The 22,639-nt window shown below is 51.6% G+C and overlaps 1 protein-coding gene across 1 annotated transcript in view; it reads right to left on the bottom strand.

Moving 5' to 3' along the window:
* LOC121350700 (syntaxin-binding protein 4-like) overlaps positions 1-22,166 on the bottom strand; it is a 37,046-nt gene extending 14,880 nt beyond the window's left edge. The window contains exons 1-10 of the mRNA XM_041462238.1: positions 22,095-22,166; positions 20,521-20,594; positions 15,474-15,569; positions 14,626-14,695; positions 13,527-13,601; positions 5,543-5,628; positions 4,712-4,832; positions 1,810-1,951; positions 1,514-1,620; positions 606-759 (exon numbers count right to left, since the gene is read on the bottom strand). Coding sequence (XP_041318172.1) covers positions 606-759; positions 1,514-1,620; positions 1,810-1,951; positions 4,712-4,832; positions 5,543-5,628; positions 13,527-13,601; positions 14,626-14,695; positions 15,474-15,569; positions 20,521-20,594; positions 22,095-22,141 — 972 coding nt within the window. The 5' untranslated portion in view covers positions 22,142-22,166. The remainder of the gene's footprint in view (positions 1-605; positions 760-1,513; positions 1,621-1,809; positions 1,952-4,711; positions 4,833-5,542; positions 5,629-13,526; positions 13,602-14,625; positions 14,696-15,473; positions 15,570-20,520; positions 20,595-22,094) is intronic.
* Between the last annotated feature and the right edge of the window lie 473 nt (positions 22,167-22,639).

Genomic DNA, 22,639 nt, shown 5'->3' with positions numbered 1-22,639 from the left:
GAGCTGCAGACCCTGAGGGTTATGTGGTTAAACCCTGTCCAGCCATTCACAGCTCAAGCACTTCTCTGCAAACACAATGTGGAGCTTGGCTTTGCAGGAGGAATGAGCCTGGCTTATCATTAGAGTAGTCAGGAGCAGGAATGGGCTGTGCAGGAATGCTGGGGATTCATCCTCATCAGAGGGCTTGAAGAATAAAGAGTTGTGCCTGCCTTTGGCTAGGAGCCTAGATCAAACTGACTCCAGAGATCCCTTCCAGCCCTATGACTGGTGCTGAATGAGATGCAGGTTGCTATCCACAGAAGGGCTCTGTTTTTTTTAAACCTGAGACTCTTGAAACAGGTCTGAATGCAGGCCCTGGAGATGAAACTCCTGTCATTACCTCCACAGATCCATCTCTGTCTCAAACCAAGAGAGAAGAAATTATTTCAGATTAAAAACATCTGCCTGCAGGTAAACACATCAACCATACAGACTTCCCACTGGATTTCCAGAAGTATTACTAGGGACTCCCTAAAGAAGAATTCTCTGATCAAGGAAAGATCCCAGGATTGGTATCTGTCTCCAGGATTGGTATCATATCTCTTTAGAGATGAATTTCCACCTACCTCTGGGGACCTCACGTGGACCTTCAGCCTGCAGGAGCCCAGGCCATTTCCCACAGCCTTTGGAGGCGGGGATGGGCTGTTGTTGTGAACTGACAGTCCGGGATGTAACCGTCCCCTCCCAGGGATAAAGGCCACTTCTGTGCTTCCCTCGTGTCTTCAAGAAACAACAAGCACAGAACATCTTATTAACAAAACAAAAGGCACAAATTTGCAGAGCTCGCATGCTTGTGGTTCTGTCGCCAGGATAACCTCACCTAAGCCTGAGTAGCCTGCACCAGTGCAGCTGGATCTCCACCAGCTGCATTCCATTGAATCATGGAATGGTTAAGCTTGGGAAAGACCCCTCAGATCATTGAGTTCCACCATTTCCTGGGTACTGCTAAGGCCGCCACTGACCCATGTCCCCAAGTGCCACATCTCCATGGCTTTTGAACACTTCTAGATGATTCCACCACTGCCCTGGGCAGCCTATGCCAAGGGCTTTACAACCCTTTCCATGAAGAAGTTGTTCCTAATACCCATTCTAAACATCCCATGGCACTACTTGAGGCTATTTCCTCTTGTCCTGTCACGTGTTAATTGGGAAAAAAGCCCAATCCCCACCTGGCTCCACCCTCTTGTACAGATCCGTAAGGTCTCTCCTGAATCTCCTTTTTTTCCCTTTTTTTAACTTCAGTTCTGTTTCAAAGCTCTGCTGGGCAGTGATAGGAGATACTCATGAGGCCCAGAACATCAGGAAGGTCTGGATTCCACTTCAGGATGATCCATGCCTTCAAGATTTCCTGATGTGACCACCTTAAAGAATCATTTAAGGCTAATAGTGCCCTTGAAGCCAAACCTTGGTATGAAGTGTTCTGCCTAAGACTCAGCAGCACCTGATGATGACAGGAAATACTTTCTATGCCTACCTGAATTTGGCTTTTTCAATTATTTTTCTGGCCTCCTCATGTGTGCTGCCCACCAGAGAATCTCTGTTGATAGCGATGAGTTGGTCTCCAGGTCGGAGCCGACCATCCTAAACAAACAGGGAGAAAGACACTGCATTGAGAAGGGATATCTCTGCCTAAAGCCTTCTCCTGCAACACAAATCCTCATTAGTCCATGCAATTATCCATGTACTCTTAGAAAAGCTGCTTCAGAACAGCCACAGCCTCTAGGAAAGGTCCCCATGGCAGAGCTCCTGAGAGTCTCCATGCCAACTTACTTTGTAACAGTCCCCATCTGGCAAAAGCTCTTGGACATAAATCATGGGCCCGTCAGGCCTGTTGGATCCACCACTGATTGTCAGCCCCAAGCCAGAGGAGTTTGCTATAGAAATGCTCTGGATTCCTGAGTCAATGGAGTAGCTGCAAGGGAGAGAAGTCAGCAGGTGACTCAAGGTGATCTGGGTTATCTTCTCATATCACTGAACAAACTGCCTGGATTTATTTCCATGTGTGATCCTTCTACCTTCTCCCAGCCTTTTATTTGCATCCTTTCTTCCACCCACCATTGGAAAGGGGAAGTAGGCCTCCTGTTCTTTGGCAGACATTGTTCAGTGTTATTAAGGTGACTGCTTCCCCTAGTCCCCAGTAGGGGAGTACACATTTAGAGAAGAAACTAAAGATTTAACCAGAATATATTTGGCATTCCTGGTTTTATAGCCAAAAGCACACATATTATCAACATGGTTGTTGCTTGAATCCAACTAAATCACCAGACAGCAATTTACAGATGGATCAGCTATCAAGAAGTTCTTAGGAAACATCAAAGTGAAGCTCAGGATATACAGCTGGGTGTGTCTCAACCAGGATTTGGACCCAAAATCATGCAACATGCCCTAAGAAATGGGCATCCTTTACAGCAAAACCCACCACACTGTGAGCTGCTGCTGCGGCAGGTGGCTTGCCCAGTCAAGGATGGAAAGGAGCAGTAAACAAGCTGGACCCTTCCCTCCAAGAGCTGCTGGACAGGACTCAACAGGCCACCAAGGCCCAGCCACAGCAGTGGCTCCGTGCCAGCAGGGAGGTCTGACAGCAGCAGAGTTGTGAGACCAGAGATTTCACTGAGCTCCCATGGGCAGCACTGCAACAGGCGGGGTTGGGGAAGGATTTGGTAAGGATCAGCAAGCCTTTTTCCTCCAAATGGGGTGGGTGGGTGCAGCTGGCTTTTTGCTTTTCAATTTATTTCCACAGCAGCCACTGACCAAAGAGTGTGCACTGGCTCCTCATGTTACAACCTCAGACACAACAGCAGCTGTGCACCCCGTGCCCCACAGGGACAGCGGCACACGTTCCCAAGCAATGCCATCCCGGTGGTCAGACACCCCAGTGGAAGGGGTGCATGGGCCCTAGTCTTATGAAAAAACATTGCTTTAAGGTGAACAATCTTAGGGAAATGAAGCATGAAATAACAGCATTAAACATGCATTAAAATGCTCTGTTCAACCCAGAATCTCAGACACTGACTGTGGTGAGATTGCATCGCATCCAGCTCCCATTGTTCAGTGGAAGGGCAGGACCTCAGGTGATGCCACAATGAGAAGTCACAGCCTGGGGACAGCCTGTAGTGAGCAGAAGGGGTGGCACATGCATGAAAAGACCCATGGATGTCCCAAATTACATCTCACAGCTGACCACCAATGCTCAGGTGAAATCACGTCTGTGATTCCAGGGGAAGACCTCTGGTGAAAAAACATTGCTTTAAGGTGAACAATCTTAGGGAAATGAAGCATGAAATAACAGCATTAAACATGCATTAAAATGCTCTGTTCAACCCAGAATCTCAGACACTGACTGTGGTGAGATTGCATCGCATCCAGCTCCCATTGTTCAGTGGAAGGGCAGGACCTCAGGTGATGCCACAATGAGAAGTCACAGCCTGGGGACAGCCTGTAGTGAGCAGAAGGGGTGGCAGCCACATGCATGAAAAGACCCATGGCCCAAATTACATCTCACAGCTGACCACCACGTCTGTGATTCCAAGGGAAGACCTCTGAGGCCTGGGAGCAGCATGGAGACAAGCAGAACATGGCACAGCATGGCAAGGAGGCCACCAAGACAGGCCCCTCTAGCCTAAATGCCCATTTTCCTGCCCACAGTGGCGGGGTTGGAACAGGATGATTTCTGAGGCTCCATCCCACCCAACCCATTCTGGATTCTACACCTCAGCCTGGAAGGAATTAACAGCACAGTAAGGATGGCTTGTCCAAAGCAGCTGCCAAGTAGATGATCTGGTGTCTCCTCTGTGTGGGTCTCTCACTCCATGCAAGCAGCTTAAACCTCTGGTGCCAAATATTTGTCCTCTGCAAATCCCTAATAAGCTGGTATTTAGCAAGAGGATTTACTGGTTCTGCAGTGAGGGCTGATTCTCTTTACCAGTGCCTTGGCTTGTTTGTGCTGGCAAAGGAGCGGAGCTGTGAGCCCTGGGGACAAATGGTCCCCATCCCATGACTGTGAACAGCCTCCGAGCTGTCCCTCTGGAGAAGGGCCCTGGAGACGAGACTGCAGAAAAACCAGCTCGGCCTGCCAAACCTCTGACCCTGCGGAACGTGCAAGGGCAGATGACCACATGAAAACACACTCTGGGAGATGCTCTGGCCACCAAAGGATGAGGTGACTGCAGGCTGATGACCCCAAAGCAAAGAACATCAGGGATGTTTGCATGGAGAGGTGCTTGTGCTCTTGGAGCACGGGGTCAAAGTGCCAGGAGCAGGGCAATAGGAAACAAGTTCAAAAACACCTCCTGAAAGCAACACCAGCCTTGCAGGAACAGACTGCTCATGATTTACAAGTGATGTCCAGGGCCTTCTCAGCTGGCTGTAAATCATGGCCTCTGGGATTCAGAGGGGAGGAAGAGGAGCTGCTGCATGGTGCAGACATATTGATTGATTCAACTGGGAACCTTTTCATCCCCTTTGGAACAAACTTCCCAGGAAGAGCCAAGATGCCACCACCACATCCAGAAGATGCTGTGGCCTCTGAACTGTTGTGATAAAAGAATAGAGAGGTCATAAGGATGAACAAAACTGTTCAACAAGCACTGGAATGCTTTACTGGGTGTAGCCCTCTGACATTTGGTGGTCTCCTGCTGCCCCGGCAGGCCGGGCTGGTGGGATGTGTACGTACTGTGCGTGAGGAGCGTGCGTCAGGCTCCCGAGGAAGGGGCCATGGGAGTTGGCAGGGCTCAGCAGCAGTGGGCTCTGGGAGCGTGAGGACGAGCCCGAGGAGGTGCTCTCAAGGTATCGACCTGAACAGCAAAGGCAGAGTCAGTCCAGGGCACACAAACACTCCAGCATCACCCTCCCCCCTGCTCTGCTGCTGAGAGCTGATGCCACACTCCTGGATTTTTGGGGAAAGCCACATGGTGGTTAAAGACATCAGGATGGGGCTGAAGGAGAGGAAATGTTCAGTCTCCTTGGCACAATTCCAGAGTGGGACTGTCACCCCTCTGCCAACCCTACACACCTCTGCCATAGGGGAAGGGCCAGCAGCTGTCTGGTGGGATGCCAAGCTGTAGGGAAAGCTTTCTTCCCCAGGCACACACGGCTTTTTGTGCTAGCATCTTGCTTTGGTCAACCTTGTTGCATCTCATTAAACATTTCCCATTTGCAAATGAAATTATTTTTAAATGAATTACTGCTGAAATTGCCTTGAAATCCAGAGCAAAAATGTACAGCTTCATTTACTGATGGAGTCACCTGCCCAGCACATCAGTTAGGCAGAATCTGGGGATCAGGGGAGGGGTTATGACCCCAATTCAAGCCTCCCTTGATCACTCCTTGGCAGCATTGGCCACACTCTGGGCATGCACCAAGGGTCTGCAATAAGGACAAGCTTTCTTCAAACCTCCACCCCAACACTTACTCAAATCCAACCACAGCTCCTTCAGAATGACACTGGGATAAAAGAAACTCTCTGCAGAGAGAGGGGCTTTCAGTTCCCTGCTGAGTTACTCACTGCCACCGTGCAGGACCGGCGAGCTCCGCGCTGAGCCCGTGTTGCTCTGGGAGCCAAACTTCTCCAGCAGCTCAGAGAACTCTCTCCTGCAAACAAAACCACAGTGCAGTCAGCTGCTGCTCAGAACTCCCCCCACAGGATTATATGGCAAGAGAGCCCCTGATGGCAGGGACTGGGTACCAAGGCTGCAGGGCTGGTGCTCTCCAGCTGTGGGGAGCAGACAAAGCTTCCTCATGCACAAGGGGAACACCCTGCTTTCAAGAGCTTGTGCAAGGCTTCAGGTCTGTAATCAATCTCATGGCAGTGCAGCTTTCCTGTGATGGGCTGCAGCTCCAGAGTGCTCCTTTCCTGCCCTGGAGTGTGTTCAGGGCAAGAGGAGCTGGGAAGGGACGTATCCTTAAAGGTCTTTTCCAATCTTTATGATCCTGCGATTCTACGGACAGGCTCTGTGCTGAGAACTGTCAGAGGAGGGCAGGATGAACACTGGAGCCCTGCCTTGCATCCTGCCTTGCACTCCACCTCATGGACCCTCCTGGGAATATTTTCACCCCAACTATAAGGCTCAAAAGTTTTGTAAATAGACCACAAAAATTAACCCTGCCAGAAGGAGCTGTAACTCAACATAACCCAAACATGTAACTCAAACATAACCCAAAAAATCTTGGCCTATTTGTGACTCCTTCTAGGACAGTTAAATACAGGTTATTCTCTGTTTTTTCTCCTCTTTTCCTGGACAGAAAACAGATCCTGTAGCTCTTGCTGGAGTAAAGAGGGAGATGGCTTTCAGGGCACCTGCAGAAGCATCAGCCCACTCTCCCAATCCATCCATGATTATGTTCTCCACAAACATCACAAGCTAAACCCTTGGAGCATGACACCTCAACAAAGACCTGCATGCAATCTCATCCCCAAAATCCCCTGGAAAATGATCTCCATGCCCAGGCACCAGATGCTTTGTTCCATGTTGAATTTGACCAGCGTGTGTTGAGCCCTTGATGAGCTGGAGCTCCCTGTACCCCACAGGTGATTTTCTTTATGACCTCTTTTTGCGTTTTTGAACTCCATTAAGAACTACCATTGTCCACATTTACCAGCTCCTGCCTCATTTCTGTAACCTTTCTTTGAGTTGCTGTGAGCCCTTCACATCCTTTCAGATGAGGAGGCATGGACAGGAATGACATCCTCATCATGCTCATGTTCAGCAGCCCTGCCACACTGCTCTCATGTTGTCCCTCTGCAATGGGGGGTGTTCTCTCCCTTCATAACCCAACCCCACCTGAAGGATCTGACCTTTTGGCAGAGAGATTCTCAAGGATGACTAATTTCTTACACATGCCAGTTAATAAGCATTCAGGCAGCGGGAGAGACCCTGAAAATGTTGTTTCAGTGGTCACAGTAACACCATTAGATGTCGTCTTTGAAGGCAGGAGGGAATCCCCATGGGAAGGTGCCTTCCTGATGCCACAGCCCCAGGAAAAGCCTGGTTATGAGTGGCTCCCTCTCAGGCTTGACAGTCAGACAAGCTCAAGAGGTGAACCTGTAGGAACCCAGCCACAGCAAAGTTCTCTGAGCAAGAGGAGACTGCTGTGACACACTCGCAGACGCTGCGTCATCTGCGTTCCTCACCAGGACAGATGTTGGGTGTTATTGGCTAGATTAGAGTCAACAGTATTAAATGATGAATGAATCATCAGCTCCTCAGGTTCCTGCTGGAAATGCTCTCAGTAATTTACATCTTCCCAGTCACAACCAGCTCATTAACCAACTTCAAAGGCCAGCGCATGCCTTATCTAATATTGCCATCAAATTTATGCCTTATTCATTCCATTTAATGCTAATTTAAAACCCAAGTGTCACACAATGCTCAGTGACATGCCTTGGTGAATCCCAATATTTGCACCCATACTATTGTCTTTATCAACCAAACCCATGACCTTAAAAAAAGACCACGACTTTGTTCAGAAACCCCTTGTCCCACAGAGCTCTTCTGGCTTCCACCTCTTGGGCACAAACTTCCCAGAACAGCCAAGATGCCACCAGGACACCCAGAAGATGCTGTAACCTCCCAGTCATGGTGGTGATAAAACAGTAGGGGGGACATGAGGATGATCAAAGCCATTCTCCAAGCACTGGAATTCTTTATTGGATCCACCCCTCAGACAGTGGCAGGCATTTGGTGGCCCACCAAGGGACAGCTGTGTGGGGCCAGCCCTGTGTGACCTGCACTTACTGTGCATGAGGGGAAGGCAGCTTCATATTAAGGCACCAAAATATGTAAAATATTAGGAAAATTTCTCCACTGAAAAGATGTCAGGCACTGGAACAGGCTGCCCAGGGAAGTGGTGGAATCACTAGAAATGTTCAAAAAACATGTGGATGTGACGCTTGAGGACATGGTTTAATGGTGACCTTGGCAGTGGTAGGTTAAGGGCTGGACTCAAGGGTCTCAGAGGGTTTTCCAACCTAAATGATTCCACAAGCACTGGGAAAGCAGAAGGACAAGTCAGCCCCTGGTTTGCTGATCCACAGATCCCTGAGCTGAGCCTTGGTGGATCTCAGCAGAATTATTTCAGTTTCCCAGTAAAGCCTCCGTGTGTCTGCAGCTGATTCACACCAGTTTCACTGGCAGCTCACACAGCCACGGCCTTACCCCTCCCTGACCCCTGCAGGGGCAGGTCCAACGTGCTGGAATCTCACACATTATTCCCAGTGGTTACCAAGCCACCAGCACTTAGGTTTTGTTTTGGGCTGGGTATTTCTGTGGTCATCTATTGTTCCATTTTCCTCAGATAATAATCCAGCAGAGCACAGAGGAGGTCATAAACGCCACACAATGGCTGCAATACTCTTAGTCAATGCAAATGCAACTGGTGCAGCAGCTCTGTGACCCTGAAAACCCCGTCACTAACCTGTGCTGCCAAATGCTCTGTCATAAGTGAGGACATGCATGGGCTCAGCACTCCTTATTGTTGTTTATTTTGTGTCCTGAAATTCATCCACAAAGGAGGTTTATCATTATTTTCTCAGGAGCCTGAATGAGCTGTGAGACTGGGTCCAGCCCAGGGACAATGTGACCAAATGCCACCGTCCCAGCTCCTGCTTTGTTGGTCAGTCCTGCCAGCCCCAGTTCCACCAGGGACACAAACACATGACTAACTTGAGGCACACACTTATCCCAGCAGAAAGTAAAGCACTTTCTGGTGCCAGTCTCCTGGGAATTAATTTTGTGCTCAGTGCAGTGTTTGGAGGAGCTGGATGCGGGCAGACAATGCCCAAACATTGCCGATTAATGAACGAGCGCGCTGAAGGAATGCCAACAGGCCTTGCTTTGTGCTTTCAGACACCAAGAGGCTTCAGAAGATGTCTTTAATATTTAAAATTTGACCCTTACTAAAACATTGTGAATTGTCAGGTGCCTGCAGGACTAAAATGCCCAGCTTGATTAAAAAACAACAACCGTGGCGTTGTATGAGGTGGAAAGTTCATTTTAACAAGCCCTTCTCCTTTTTTTTCATTAGGATGCAAACATTTGAGGTCTGCAGGATGCTTGCAATAGAGCTTGGCCCTGGACAGCCTTCAGCCAGCCCCAGAGTGGGATGGGGGGGTCTGCCAGCAGCAACCAGCTCCAGGATGACTTTGCTACAGATTAAGCAGCAGGGGGTCAATCTCCTTGCAGAAAATTGTTGTTTTATCTCATAATGCCTCTTTGTCCTGCCCTTTTGTTCCTGGAAGAACAAAGGGTGAATCCTACATCAAAGGTTACACAGCGTCTGGAAACCTCAGCTCTGCACCACAGCTGGGAGAGAAAGTGGAGCCTGTGACATCAGAAATTACTGGTTTGTCTCCAAAAAAAAACAAACCTGCAGGTGAGTGGGAGCCATGAACCCAGAGCACTCCAAAAGCATCACAAAGGCAGGTTTTCTCACACAGCTCCAGTGGAATTAGGGCACCCCCAGCCAGCCTGGAGCTGACACCCAGCTGTGTGAGGAGGTGACAGCCTGGAGGGGAGGGATGGGGCATCCAGAGGGACCTGACGGGCTGGAGAGGGGGAACTGTGCAAAATTCAAAAAGCATAAGGCCAAGTGCCTGGGTCAGGGTAATTCCAAGCCCCAGTCCAGGCTGGGCAGAGAAGGAATTGAGAGCAGCCCTGGCAGAAGGATTTGGGCTGTTGGTGGGTGACAGCTGGACCTGCCCTGGCTGTGAGCACCCAGAAACCCTCCTGGGCTGGGCTGAGCCCCAGCATGGGCAGCAGGAGGGGGGGATTCTGCCCCTCTGCCCCCTCAGGTGAGACCCCACCTGCTGGCAGGGTGGGCAGGCCCTGGCACAGGGTGCCCAGAGCAGCTGTGGCTGCCCCTGGATCCCTGGCAGTGCCCAAGGCCAGGCTGGATGGGGCTTGGAGCAGCCTGGGACAGTGGGAGGTGTCCCTGCCATGGCAGGGGGTGGGATGGGATGAGATTTGAGGTCCCCTCCAGCCCAAACCATTCGATGCCTTCCCTCTCTGCGGGTGGGATGGAAGCAGTGCCAGGCACAGGTGCATCTCACTGCTCTGGGAAAGGCTGGCTGTTTTTCCCAAAGCACAGCCTTTGTCCCTGGCACACCCAGGCTTGCTGGAGTCAGCCCCAGCCGTCCCTGCCAGCTTAGCACCAAGTGCTCAGAACAACAGAGCCATGGGCTGAGCTGTCACTGTCACACTGTCACACACACTGCAGGGCTGGCAGGGCAGGAGGGGCTATCCTGCATTTACACCAGGCCAGAGGGGCAACAGCCCCCTGCTGGGAGAAACAGGGTGGGCACAATGACCTGGGAACTGATTCTGCCCCTTTACCTGGGCCTGGACCTGAAGGCCTGGGGTCAGTTCTGGGCTCCTCACAAGGCAGACCCTGAGGGGCTGGAGCGTGTCCAGGGATGGGAACAGAGCTGGGGAAGGGGCTGGAGCACAAGGAGGGTCTGAGGGAGCTGGGAAAGGGGCTCAGCCTGGAGAAAAGGAGGCTCAGGGGGACCTTGTGTCTCTGCACAACTCCTGACAGGAGGGGACAGCTGGGGCAGGGCCGGGGGCGGGGAGGGTAGCTCTGCTCCAGGGAGTGGGGACAGGACAAGGGGAAATGGCCTCAAGCTGTGCTGGAGTGTGGGGGGATCAGGTTGGACATCAGGAGGAATTTCTTCATGGAAAATGTGGTCAGGTCAGGACTTGAAAATGGCTGTCCAGAGCAGTGGTGGTGTCCCCACCCCTGGACATGTCCAAGGAACAGCTGGACATGGCACTTGGTGCTCTGGGCTGGGAGATCAGTCAGAGGTTGGACTTGAAGATCTTTTCCACCCTCAGAGATCCTGTGAGTCTGATTATGTTCCATACTGCCAGGACACTTGCAGAGAAGCAGCCTTTCCTTTCCTTCCTGCTGTGACAGCCCTGCTAATCCAACAGCCCCTGTTCCTGGGATGCTGGGATGCATCTCGTGTGGAGACACAATGAATTTAGTATTTTATCCTGCCAGGACTCAGAGGTGCAGCACAAAGTGGCTCCTCCCAGTGATAAACCTGACAGACCAGGCTGATATCTGTGCAATGCAGAGAAACAAGGAACTATTGTAACTTTCAGGCTGAGAATGAATAAACAATAATTATGACTATGCAATAAAATTATCCTCATTAGCTGAAGGTGAGCACAGACGAAAATCAGATTTAAGCATCACCTAAACCTGGTGAGTCCAGCTCCAAATGTGAATCCTCTGCTTTAAGCCCTGGCATTACTGCTGCTCTCTGCAGCCCAGCTGATGCGACAGGCCCAAAACATGCATCTGATACATGCCAGAGACTGAGCTCCATGAAAAGCACAGGTAATTTGGGCCTATAATTAACTCCAGAGACAAATAATAGCGTTTATGACTCAAATTCACCCGAGGGCAACCACAACAAAATGCTACTCAGCTGAGTCATTGGGAAAATTGGCAGGGGTGTTGGATCCAAACCCAGAGCCATGACGTTCCCTCCTCCAGAGTGCTTTGAGTGCTCTGGGCGAGGAAGGATCTGAAAATAAACTGAATTTTCTCTGCCCCGTGTCCTCCTCAGCTTTCAGGTCTCGTGAGCTGCTTTGCTGGGCAGTGGGAACAGGGAAGCTGCCATCCTGTGGCATGGCACCTCCACAGGCATCACCCCAGAGCTGATGGACTGTCTCCACCCGGCTGGCTGCTCACCCACGCTCAAGGACAGACTTAAAAGATAGCAGGGCACCAATAAAAGACAAAACTAAGTGGAAAAAAAAAGTGGAGAGCAGAAAAATCCTTCCCCATGTTCCCACAGCCCTTAATCCTGGAGATATGTATTCGTGTATTAAACAGTTTGCGAGATGATTATGTAAGTGAAATCTCTGCAAATCTTTTGGAAAAAAGAATAAATAAACTGATTACTTCTCCTCTCTCCCTCTGGCTAACCTTTTGCAGATTTAACAGATAACCAACAGTGAACGGAGGCCAAATAAATCGCTTAAAGTTCCATTGCCCTGCCAGCCTGCCCCAGCTCCCTGCAGGGGGACTGGGACCTGCCAGAGCAGGGGGGAGCCGGAGCCACGAAACATCTGCTGCAATTTGGGATGTCAGGAGCTGCAGGAACAGCTTGGAACAGATCACGGTGGAGGCAGAAAACCTGAGCTTTGGGCTCTGGCTGAGAAATCAAATATTTCAGAGCAAGTCGTGCTGCTGGTGGACGCAGGGATCCCAGCCGAGCTGTGGGATCCCGTCTCTCCTGCTGGGAGAGAGTGTGAGATGCCCACTGGCACTCTGCCCTGCCAAGGGGACTGCTGTGATCCAGAGCTGCATCCTGAGCATCCCTACTTGGACCAGAGGATCCCTGATGACCTACTTGCTTCACCCAGCACTTCCTCAGAGCTGCTGAAGGACTTGCACTTAATGTAATAACAGGAGATGCCATTTCCCCTGGAAGAGGGTGGCTAAAAGCAGCCCGTCATTAATAGCAAATAATTCTTCCAGCAGTGTATTGCTGTGTCAGAAGTAGTCTCACGCCTGTCATTAGAGCACTCTCACTGCTCTGCCAAGGCAGGAAAGCTGCACAGCAGCTGATGGATAAGGAATGCATCCATCATTAAATCATCCATCATCTCCACACTAACGGGATCTGGGTGTGTTCAGCAAGGGACTCTGACCTGAGCCACCCACGGGCAGAGCAAAGCCTTCCTGCCCACAGCCACACTCTGCCAAATCCCACCCTCATTCGGCTGCTTCCTGCAGCACCTCAGCTTCCCCAGCCCCTGTTTCTGTCAAGGGAGAGGATGTGCCAGCACATTGTGCCAGATCTCCTGTGGGATATCAGCAAAGACCCCACTAATCCATACCTGGGTTCCCACAGCTCTACCCTCTCTCCTGGCACCATCATTGTCCCACACAGCTTAAACCCAGTCAAGACAAGACTGAACTCTTTCCTTCTCCTTCCAAACCCTCTGAGTCTTTCCAGAGATAGCAAGGCTTTCCAGGGGGCAGCAAGGGGACAGGTTTCAGCGAGAAACTTCTCATCCTTCCTGAGAAGGAGGAAACCTCTGGGAAAGGAAGACCTTAACTCAATGTGTCCAACGGGAAAGGAAAGGGAAGATCCTGCTGTCCCTGCACATCTTCATCCAGAGTTCTGTGCGTGATGTGCTGAAACAGCACACAGCAGAGCTGAGGGAGCTGTGCCACCCTACAGCCAAGACTGGAGCAGCTCTGGTCCTCCCTGGGGAAGCAGCTGTGGAAATCTGCTCAGTGCTGGAATGTCCCACAGACCCCACCCAGGCAGGGCTGGAGCTGAGAGCTACCAAGGGAAACTTTGCTTCCTTCCGTTACAGCTCCACTGAATTCCCAGCAGTGCACAGTTACCAAAGACCCCTGGCCACCTCTGCCTTCCCAGAGCAGAGGCCTTTGAGCCCAATTTGCTCCAAGGCTCTCCAGCTGTGGTGCCAAGGAGTGCCACAAGCTCCCTTCCCGGCGTCCCCCCTTACCTGGCGTCGTCATCGCGGGCTATCAGGAGGCGCATGTGGCTGGTGGCCGACGCTGTCCTCAGGATGTCCACGGCCCTGGAACACAAGGACCATGACAGGTCAATCCCAGCTCCCAGCAGAGCTCCACTGGCCTCACCCTGCTCACTTCAAAGCTGGCAGAGACCCCTGACCTGGGCAAACCCTGCCAGCAGCCGAGGCTTTGGCTGGATGCCCTGTTCCCTGCCCTGGCAGCGAGGCCGAGGGCAGCCCAGCCATACCCTGATTTTCCCACTTCTGCAGTAAGTGAGAAGTCCCTGATAGCAAAACACAGAAGACACCTGTGGTGATGAGCAAATCCTCCTGCACAGCCCGTGCCAGGGGGCTGGAACAAGGTGCTCTTAACATCCCTTCCAACCCACACCATTCCAGGATTCTGTAATTCCCAGCCTGGGGAAGCTTCCATTCTGGGGACAGCCATTTTCTGGGTCAAAGTTCAAGTACCCCTGGCAGCCAGGGCAGCTGCTGGGAGCCAGGCACAGCCTCCCACAGCCACAGAGATGTTCTCATGGATGTCACCGAGCCCAGCTGCTCTGGGGCTTTGGCAGCAGGACCAGCTCCTCATGCTGCTTCCCATCCAGCCTTGGCACCTGGTGCACGAATGCAAGGCAGGCAATAGGAGAGCACGGTGTTCAATGGGAAAGGAGAGCCCCAAAGTGTTTGTGCTTCTGTGGAGCTGTGAATGATTCTCTTGGTGGGGAGCTGAGGGGCTGGATCATGGCTCCAGAAGGAACTGGAGCAGCACAGTCAGGCTCAGGCATCAGCTAATCTCCTGTGCTGGGAACTGCAGGACGTGCTGGGAAGCTGCAGCAGATGGAGTGGAGGTGCCAGGAGCTGTTTAAAACCCAACTTTTTGGGGAAATGTCTGACTTTCTCAGATACAATTTGGGCTCTCGGGTCTATTTTTATATTGAATTTTCCTGCCTGATAATTTCTGAGTTGGTTCTTGGGAACAGCATACAGAGTGATGCCCTGGTGTCCTCCACACAACCCACAGCCTAAGCCACTTCACAGAATCCCACAAAAGCAACAGGAATGGGAAATATCCATTTGGACATGGTACCTCTCGCTTGTAACCCCAATTAGGGAATCTCCATTGACCTCCAGGATCTGGTCTCCTGGCTGCAGGCGCCCTAAAAAAGAAAACTAATGGATAGAAACTGCGGAAAATACAGCTTGAAGGGACTGGGAGAGGCTGGGCAGTTCCCCCCTGTGCCCAGAGACAGGATGAAAAATGCATGGGCTGTTCCGGAGATGCTCGTCTGACCTGTTTTTCCAGATGTCCATAAATGAAGCTTCTGCAACCTCCCAGAACAGCCCCTGCCAATGTCCCAGCACTTCCTCTGCTCTAGGAAGTTGCAAAAGTAAATACTGAAAACTGCAATAAAGCTTTTGCTTAATTCATTTTGAGGTCAAGTAGTTCAGTTCGAGGTCAGGCAGAAAACCAGGAGAGGCACTTCCACCTGTTCTGGATTTATTTTCCTTTATTGGATGGAAAAATGATCAAACAGCTGGGGAAAAAAAAAGATCCTTTTAGCTGAAGTTGTAAAAGGTGAGCTATGCAGACCCCATATACCTACTTAGTTTAACATATTCAGCATGAAATCAGTGACCTAGAGCAGAGCTGAGTTTGCAAAAGGATCTCTGGTCGTTCTGGGGCCACAGGGAGGTGGGAAGGACTGGAAAGTTCTCGTGTGGCAGAGATGGGCCATGCTGTGCACACACAGCCAGTCCAAGGCTGCTGTCAGATGTTAGAACAACTGCCACACTAAAAAAATACCCCCAACCACTGGAAAATCCCCAAGCAAGCACCCAAAATATCTAATAAGGGATGAAACAAATGTGTGAAATAAATACCCTCAGTCTGGGCTGTTCTCAGACCTTGTGGCACTCTGCCCGTGTTCCACTCACCATCTGCGTAAGCAACACCCCCTGGAAGGATCCTCTTGACATAAACTCCATATTCTTCTCCAGTGAGCTCCTTGATGCCACCGATGACCTTAATGCCTGCAGGAAGAACACAGCACAAAGGCAGGAGAGTCAGAGCTGGCACAGGCCATGCCTGAGGGGTGCGGCCCCAACCCTTCCGTGGGCTCCCCTGGACTCTCTCCAGCAGCTCCATCCATCACTGATGGGAAAGGATCTGCTCCTGCTGCAGATCAAATCACTCCTTGTGACAAGTTTTTCCCACAGGAGATTCCTTCCCTGGGCACACCTGGACAACCCCCAGGGGATGGGGACATCTCTGCTCCCTGCCAGGCCCCAGCAGCAGCTCAGCCTCTGACACAGCCACCGATGGCAGAGCCACACCCCAGGAGTGGCCGCTTGTGTCGGAGCTGGGCCAGGGGAGCAGCAGAGGCAGGAGCAGGGAGTGACCCCTGTTCCAGGTGAGAGGCACCCCCATGGCCAGCACAGCCCGGGTGCCCTGCAGCCCCTCGGCACGGGCTCTGCTCCTCAGAGCCGCCCCTCTGGCCACGGGGCCTGTCCCTGCGGCCACCCCGAGCTGCCTGGCAGGAAAAGCTCCAAGAGATTTATTTATCCAGGGCTCATTAAGTCCTGCTTCGAAGATCCAGGCTATGGACAGAAGGATTAAAAAGCCCGGTTTTAATTAACAAATCTCTGCCCAGAGCCACCGCTCGGGCACTTTGCTGCTGTGGAGGGCAGGCTGGGGACAGGCAGTGCCACAGAGCCAGCCCCGTCCCTGCTGCTGAGGGGCTGCTCCGAGCCCTGGACAGGGCCTGGGCTCTAGGAACAAGGCCCAGCTGCTGCCCTAAAACCTGGGAACCCTTTCTGAAACAAGTGGGAGGGAAGAGGATCCTGGGTGGGCATTACTCAGGACACAGCACCAATTCCATCCCTCCTTCCCCTCCTTTTGTAACCCAAGCTCTGCTCTCAGGCCCCTCACAGCTTTCATCTGCCTCCAGGGAAAGACTTTTTGTCTCAAGTCACGTTTACATTAAATTAGATTAAAACTAAATCATTACAATTTCCCATAAAGACATTTACATTTCTATATGCACCAATTGCTGCTTTTCCCAAGCTCCAAATCCAAATCCCTGTCTGAGTGCTGGAGTTTATTCACTGGGCTTAAGGCATTAACCAGGCACTTGTGATGAACTGTTTTACTGCTGGAACAGGGAACTCACAGCAGAACACCTCAGGAATGGGCACTAATATTTTCTAATTTATACTATAATAATATTATATTATGATAATAATATTATAATTTATATTTGTAATATTTTATAGTGAATTATAAAAGAAATTCACTCAAATTGGAAATATTGACCCCAAAAAAAGTATCTACAAGCAGCACAAGCCTCATCAAGGTGTGGGTCAGGTCAGGCACCTGGGCACAAAAGTGGGGAGGAGATGCTGCAGCCATGTAAGGTAAAACCTGCCCATGGCCAGGGATGCTCAGCAGGACATTTCTCTGCTCCCTGTGGAGCCAGGGGATCTCTCTGCTGGGCTGTGCAGAGACACCCCAGGGAACAGGGGCACTCCAGGGATGGGCTTGAGAAACCATGAGGGGTCCTGCAGAGGCAAAGCCCCATGGGTTCTCTGGATGGAACAGAGCCTGAAGTCCAGCCCAAGGCAAGGGCATGACTGAGGAACTCATCCTGCATCTTCCTTCACCCCTAACACAAAGGAATTAGGAATGATGAAGCACATCAGACAACTAATATAAAAATCTGCACCTTGCAGAGGCTCAGCCACAGCATCCCCCAGCAGCTCAGTGTGTGCCGAGATATCAAATCAATAATGACTCATTTCCCTTTTGTGTCTGCAAATCAATTGTAATAATGCCTTAATACAGCGGAGGTATCTCCAAATCCTCCTTCATCCCCAACGATGTCAGGAGAAAATCCGATCTTGTTGTTAAAATCGCTGATTACTCACAGTATTGCTCCAGACACATTCAAACTTGGATGGGGGAGGAAAAACCCCTGAGTTTTAACTCCCTTGTTGGGAAAGCAGCTGGATGCTGCTGAGCTCTGCCCACTACTCACACCCATCACCTCACCAAGAAGGTGCTCTGGGTGCCTGTCCTGCCCCCCAAAATCCACTGGGGCAGGGAGGAGGAGGAGGAGGAGGAGGAGGGAGGGCTCAACCCTTCCAGGGCTCAGACCACTCCAGGGGACAGCAGCTGATGGATGGCAGCAAACCTGGGTCATCCACGATTGTGGCAGCAGCATTCCTGGGACAATAATTTTTTATACATTTTATAAACATTTACTTCAATCAGATTTCTATTTGGGACCCATTGTAGGTAAATAACGGCTCTTTAATTATCACAGCATCAAAGTCCCAGTATAATGCTTATTAAGTCATACTTAGGGCCAGATAATCTAGCCTATTTTGGATCCCTCTATTTAATCTTTCCTTTCTGGCAAAGGTCCTGGAGCTGATGCCCATGTCCCTGGTTTTTTTTCTCTTTTTCAGAACAAAGTTTGCTAAGAAAACTCCAGATGGACTTAGAGGTAAGACTGACCAAGTCTATGTTTTCTTTAGGCTCTTAACAATCCTATAAATTTCTCCAAGACCCTCAAGCTTCTCTGGTGCCTCTAATCCCGCTCCCACTAATGCCAGAGTCACAGTTCTCAGGCTATAATCTCACCTGCTCCTGGATCCACATAGGTCAGGGGGTGTCCTGGCTAATCTGGTTGTTTAGTCCAACTGGGATCATCCTGGGCGCATCCTGACCCCACTGCCTGCCAGGCTGGGCACAGAGAGGGGCTGCCCGCCCTCTGCCTAAGCTGGCAATGTTCAATTACATTTCCCTTAATCCCTCTGTTGATCTTGCAGCCCCCGCCAGCTTTTTCTGTCTGGAGGAAGGGACAGATTGGAGGTGAATCACTCACTGCCCTGTCCTAACCAGATGAAGGTCAAGATAATGGGATCTCAGTGTTTCTGAGAAATGCTCCTTAATCAGCACTTCCCTTTGATGGCTATTCTTTAATTCGAGGCTCAGGTTTGAGGACCTGCCAGGTAACCCCTTTGAACTTCTGCTGAGGTTCACATGTGGGTTTCCACCTAAAGCCACAGAGCAACAGACCCGCGGCCAAACGCTGACCTGGCACCAAGCAGTGATGCTGCTCCAAAGGAACTGCTGGAATAATGCCTCATCCTTCCTGAGAAACAGCTGGGATAACCCTGCATCCCACCTGAGAAACTGCTGCGATAACACCTCATCCCACCTGGGAAACACTGCTGGGATAACCCTGCGTCCCACCTGAGAAACAGCTGGGATAACACCTCATCCCACCTGAGAAACTGCTGGGATAACCCTGCATTCAGCTTGAGAAACTCATGAAGGCACTTTCTTTTCCCAGATGAACCCACTCTGAGCAGCTACACCTCTGGCAGACACAGGGATTCTGTAAGCACCTCTCATCAGAGAGGGATGATTAAGCTGCCAGAGGGCAGGGATGGATGGGATATTGGGCAGGAATTGTTCCCTAGCAGGGTGGGCAGGCCCTGGCACAGGGTGCCCAGAGCAGCTGTGGCTGCCCCTGGATCCCTGGCAGTGCCCAAGGCCAGGCTGGATGGGGCTTGGAGCACCCTGGGACAATGGAAGATGTCCCTGCCCATGGCAGGGGGTGCAGTGAGATGAGCTTTGAAGCCCCTTCCAAGATAAACCATTCCATGATTTCTGGAGGATGACCGCTCATCCTGAGTGCTTCAAGCCTCACAGGAGAGGATGAAGCCAGCAGTTGATGGCATTAGGAAATCCACATTATTGTAGCTTCCTCCAGCACAGCACAATTTGTTTTGTAAATTCTGCTAGACCCTGCAAAGACCCTCTGGCCCAGACTGGAGGGAAGGAGAGGAGCTGGAACACAGTGAAGTGACTCACAGAGGGCTGCCACATCTGTCACTTCTTCCAGAGGTCAGGGATGGCCCCATCAGGCTCTTCTGGGCCTCTTCCTTTAACGAGGTAATTAACCCAGCAGCTGACATCCCATCAACTCAACCAAATCCACCTCTGGAGATTGAAATGTAATATTCACCAAGTAAAGTAATTTCTCTGAACTCCTGTGAACCTCATGAACGTGGGAAGAGTCAGCAAAGCCATCCCCTCACCCAGAGCTGGAAACAGCCAATAATTAATCCATAATTAATCTCAGGTCTCAGGAAACCTGAACTTGTTTCTCTGGTGACTGCTCAGGAGTTGTCCCAAATGGTCATTCAGGGGTGTCACCAAGAGGTCCCCAGCTGCTCTGTGGCAGGGTGGGCTGCACTCACAATTAAGGATTAGGAGAGAGACTGTGAAATCCTGATGCAGGATCACAGATTTTTATAAAGTCCATGGCAGAGCACCACTGGATACAGAGGGGTCAGAGAAATGCTCTGCTGGATCCCTCTGGACTGAGTGTCATGAACCTGGGATTTTCTCACATTCTGATGGATGTGACCTTCTCTTTTCCCTTCTCTTCCATGCTTTGAAGTTCAGAGTGCTGTGGAAGGACACCTGACTCACTCAGTGCTCACTCCCTTCCCCGTGGGCCAAACTTTCCAAAGGCAGCTCATGCATCCCAGTCCTCAGGAGCGCTGCAGGAAGCACCCCCCATCCCCCATTGGGATGGCTTTCCATGGGAAAAGTCTGCAGAGGGGCAGGGAAGTGCTGGGGATTCTGTTTTTTCTATTTATTTAGCATTTTAATTGATTTTATCTAAAAATTCTGAAAGGCCCCTCCCCCTCATCCTGATGAGGGCAGGGGTTGTGGGCCTGGGCTCCTGCACAGCTCCCAGCACTGACTGCTCACCATTACCATGGAATTAGCTGGGATTTTGACATTCTTTTAATGTCACAGCTGCAAAAGGAGCAGAAGATGCTCAGCACAGGCAGGTACAAGACACAAGATGCAGTGAGACACCAGAATGCACCCAGGGAGGCACACCCTGACCCAGGCTCTGGGGGCTGTTTGAGGCACCCCAGCCCAGCCCCTGGTACTCACCCAGCCCATTTGCACACTCGTAGAAGTCGAAGCAGTGCACGGTTCGATCCATCCCGTACGGTCCCATGAGTGTCCTGGGGAGACAAGGGGAGCAGCTTTCTGTCATGGGCCAGGAAGGACAGAGGCACAGGTGCCCGGCCAGCACACACTGAGGGACATTGTCCCTCCCAGCCCAGCAGGCACTGCAGACACCCAGGCTGAGGGACAGCCCCACCACTGCACCCACACGGGCCAAAACGCAGCCCCCCCCGAGCTCTGCACAGATAAATGAGAGAATATGTGCAGGGCTCAGCATCATCCTCCCCACCCAGCAAATCTGCTGGACCTGTCTGTGATTCATTACCCCAGATTATCGGGGCTGGACAGCTGTGCAGATCCCGGGAAATGAGATCAGAGCTCGGAGCCGTGCTCAGGAATAAAGCAGTTTCACAAACACAGCCTGTAATGAACACGGCCGGGCACAATCCCCTCACAAGGTTTTAAATGCAGGCAGAGGGTCTGGAAAAGGGGATGCCAGAGCTGCTCCAAGTCCTGCCTGCTCTGGTGGGAGCTTCTCATCATAAGCCAGAGCAGGTGGAAGAGCATCACACACCTGAGATTCCCCTGAGCCAAGTAACTCCCCAAAACATCCCACAGTCTCCCCCTAAACACCTTAGGCGAGGTCCCAAATGAATGACCCCAAAAACACCCTGCCCCAACCACAGATGCCAGACTCCAAACCTGGGACCACCAGCACTTCTCCTTGGCCTCCTGAAGATGGATGAGCCCTGATCTGAGAAACACCAACCCAGACGTGCCAGGTGGGAAACCAGGGGTGAGGAGGCACCAAAGCATTCCCCAGCATTTAAGTGGCAAGAGAGAAGGTGTTTCCCAATTTCCTGGGATATCAGGTCCCACATCTGAATATGGATGAGAAGGAACAGCAGTGTGGGAAACAAGAGGCTGCTCCAAATCCAGCAGGATGCAGGATAAGAATAACCTGCAGGGACTTACCAGGAGTCCAAAATAAAACTCAAAATATCGAGCTATCCAGCAAAGGCAGTAACTTCCACCTCTAAAATTCGGACTGGAAGTGTTTTCTCCATGTCAAAAAACTGCCCTTCTTGCCATCCTTACACCTCACTGGAGACTGAACAAACAACTGGCCACATCTGGCTATTGAAGTACGAAGCTCGAAGGCATCCCAGGAAGGCAGAGCAGCCCTGGGCCCGGGCTGGTTCCACCCTCCAGGAACCGAGGAAATTCCCCGGGCGAGCCCGGGCTCTCGGGACGGGCGGGAAGGCACCACACGGCCGCAGTTTCAGCGGAGCAGATGCGATCAGCGGAGTCTCCCTGATGCGATCAGCTCCTCTCATCATCCCCTGCCACCAACCCTTACCGCCAGCCCCGCTCCGAGGCACGGCCGCCCCGCAGCCCCGAGCCCTGCGGACGCCACCAGGGCAGAAAACCCGACAGCGACGCGGGCCTGGGCTCCTCCTGCATCCCTGCCTCCCATCCCTGCTCCCGGGAAGCCACGGGGAACAACCTGGGCTGCAAGTGGAAGCCACGGGAGCGCCGGGCCCCCTCCCCGTTACCTGCTGATGATGATGGCTCCCTTGTAAAGGACAGAGACCGCGGGCATCCTGCCGGCCGTGGCAGCCCGGCCCTGCCCGGCTCCGGCCACTCCGATTTGGCAGGAATCCGTTAAAGTGATGGGGGAAAAAAATGGGAAAAAAAGAAAAAAAAGAAAAAAAGAAAAAAAAAAAAGGGGGAGGTCGGAGGGCATCACGTGGTCTCCCCGTATGCATGTTAATTCCTCCCAACATTAACACAGATCAGCTCAAAACATCTCCAACTTTAGATTAAAGCTTACGCAAGCCGGAGCCAGCGCGGCCCCTCCAGCGCCTTCCCAAGGCCGGGGCCGGAGCACGGCCGGCCCCTCGTCCTCGGCACAAGGGGAATTTCTTGGCATGCGCTTCTGGGAATGGCCCCTCCAGGGATAGAGGGCAGGGTTTGGTGTGGGACGGGTGCAATCGCCATCCCTAAAGTCCACAGCAAAGCTTTGGAAGCAGTAACAGACTGCGGCACTTAGGGGGTTTAGGGTTGATGTTGATTTTTTTTTTCTTTTAGCATCTTTTCC

The sequence above is a fragment of the Pyrgilauda ruficollis genome, unplaced genomic scaffold (genome assembly GCF_017590135.1).
Source record: "Pyrgilauda ruficollis isolate IOZ18807 unplaced genomic scaffold, ASM1759013v1 scaffold16, whole genome shotgun sequence".
In the NCBI taxonomy this organism is placed as follows: domain Eukaryota; kingdom Metazoa; phylum Chordata; class Aves; order Passeriformes; family Passeridae; genus Pyrgilauda; species Pyrgilauda ruficollis.
Note: the sequence above shows the minus strand (reverse complement) of the source record. Positions and strands in the feature narration are given on the sequence as shown.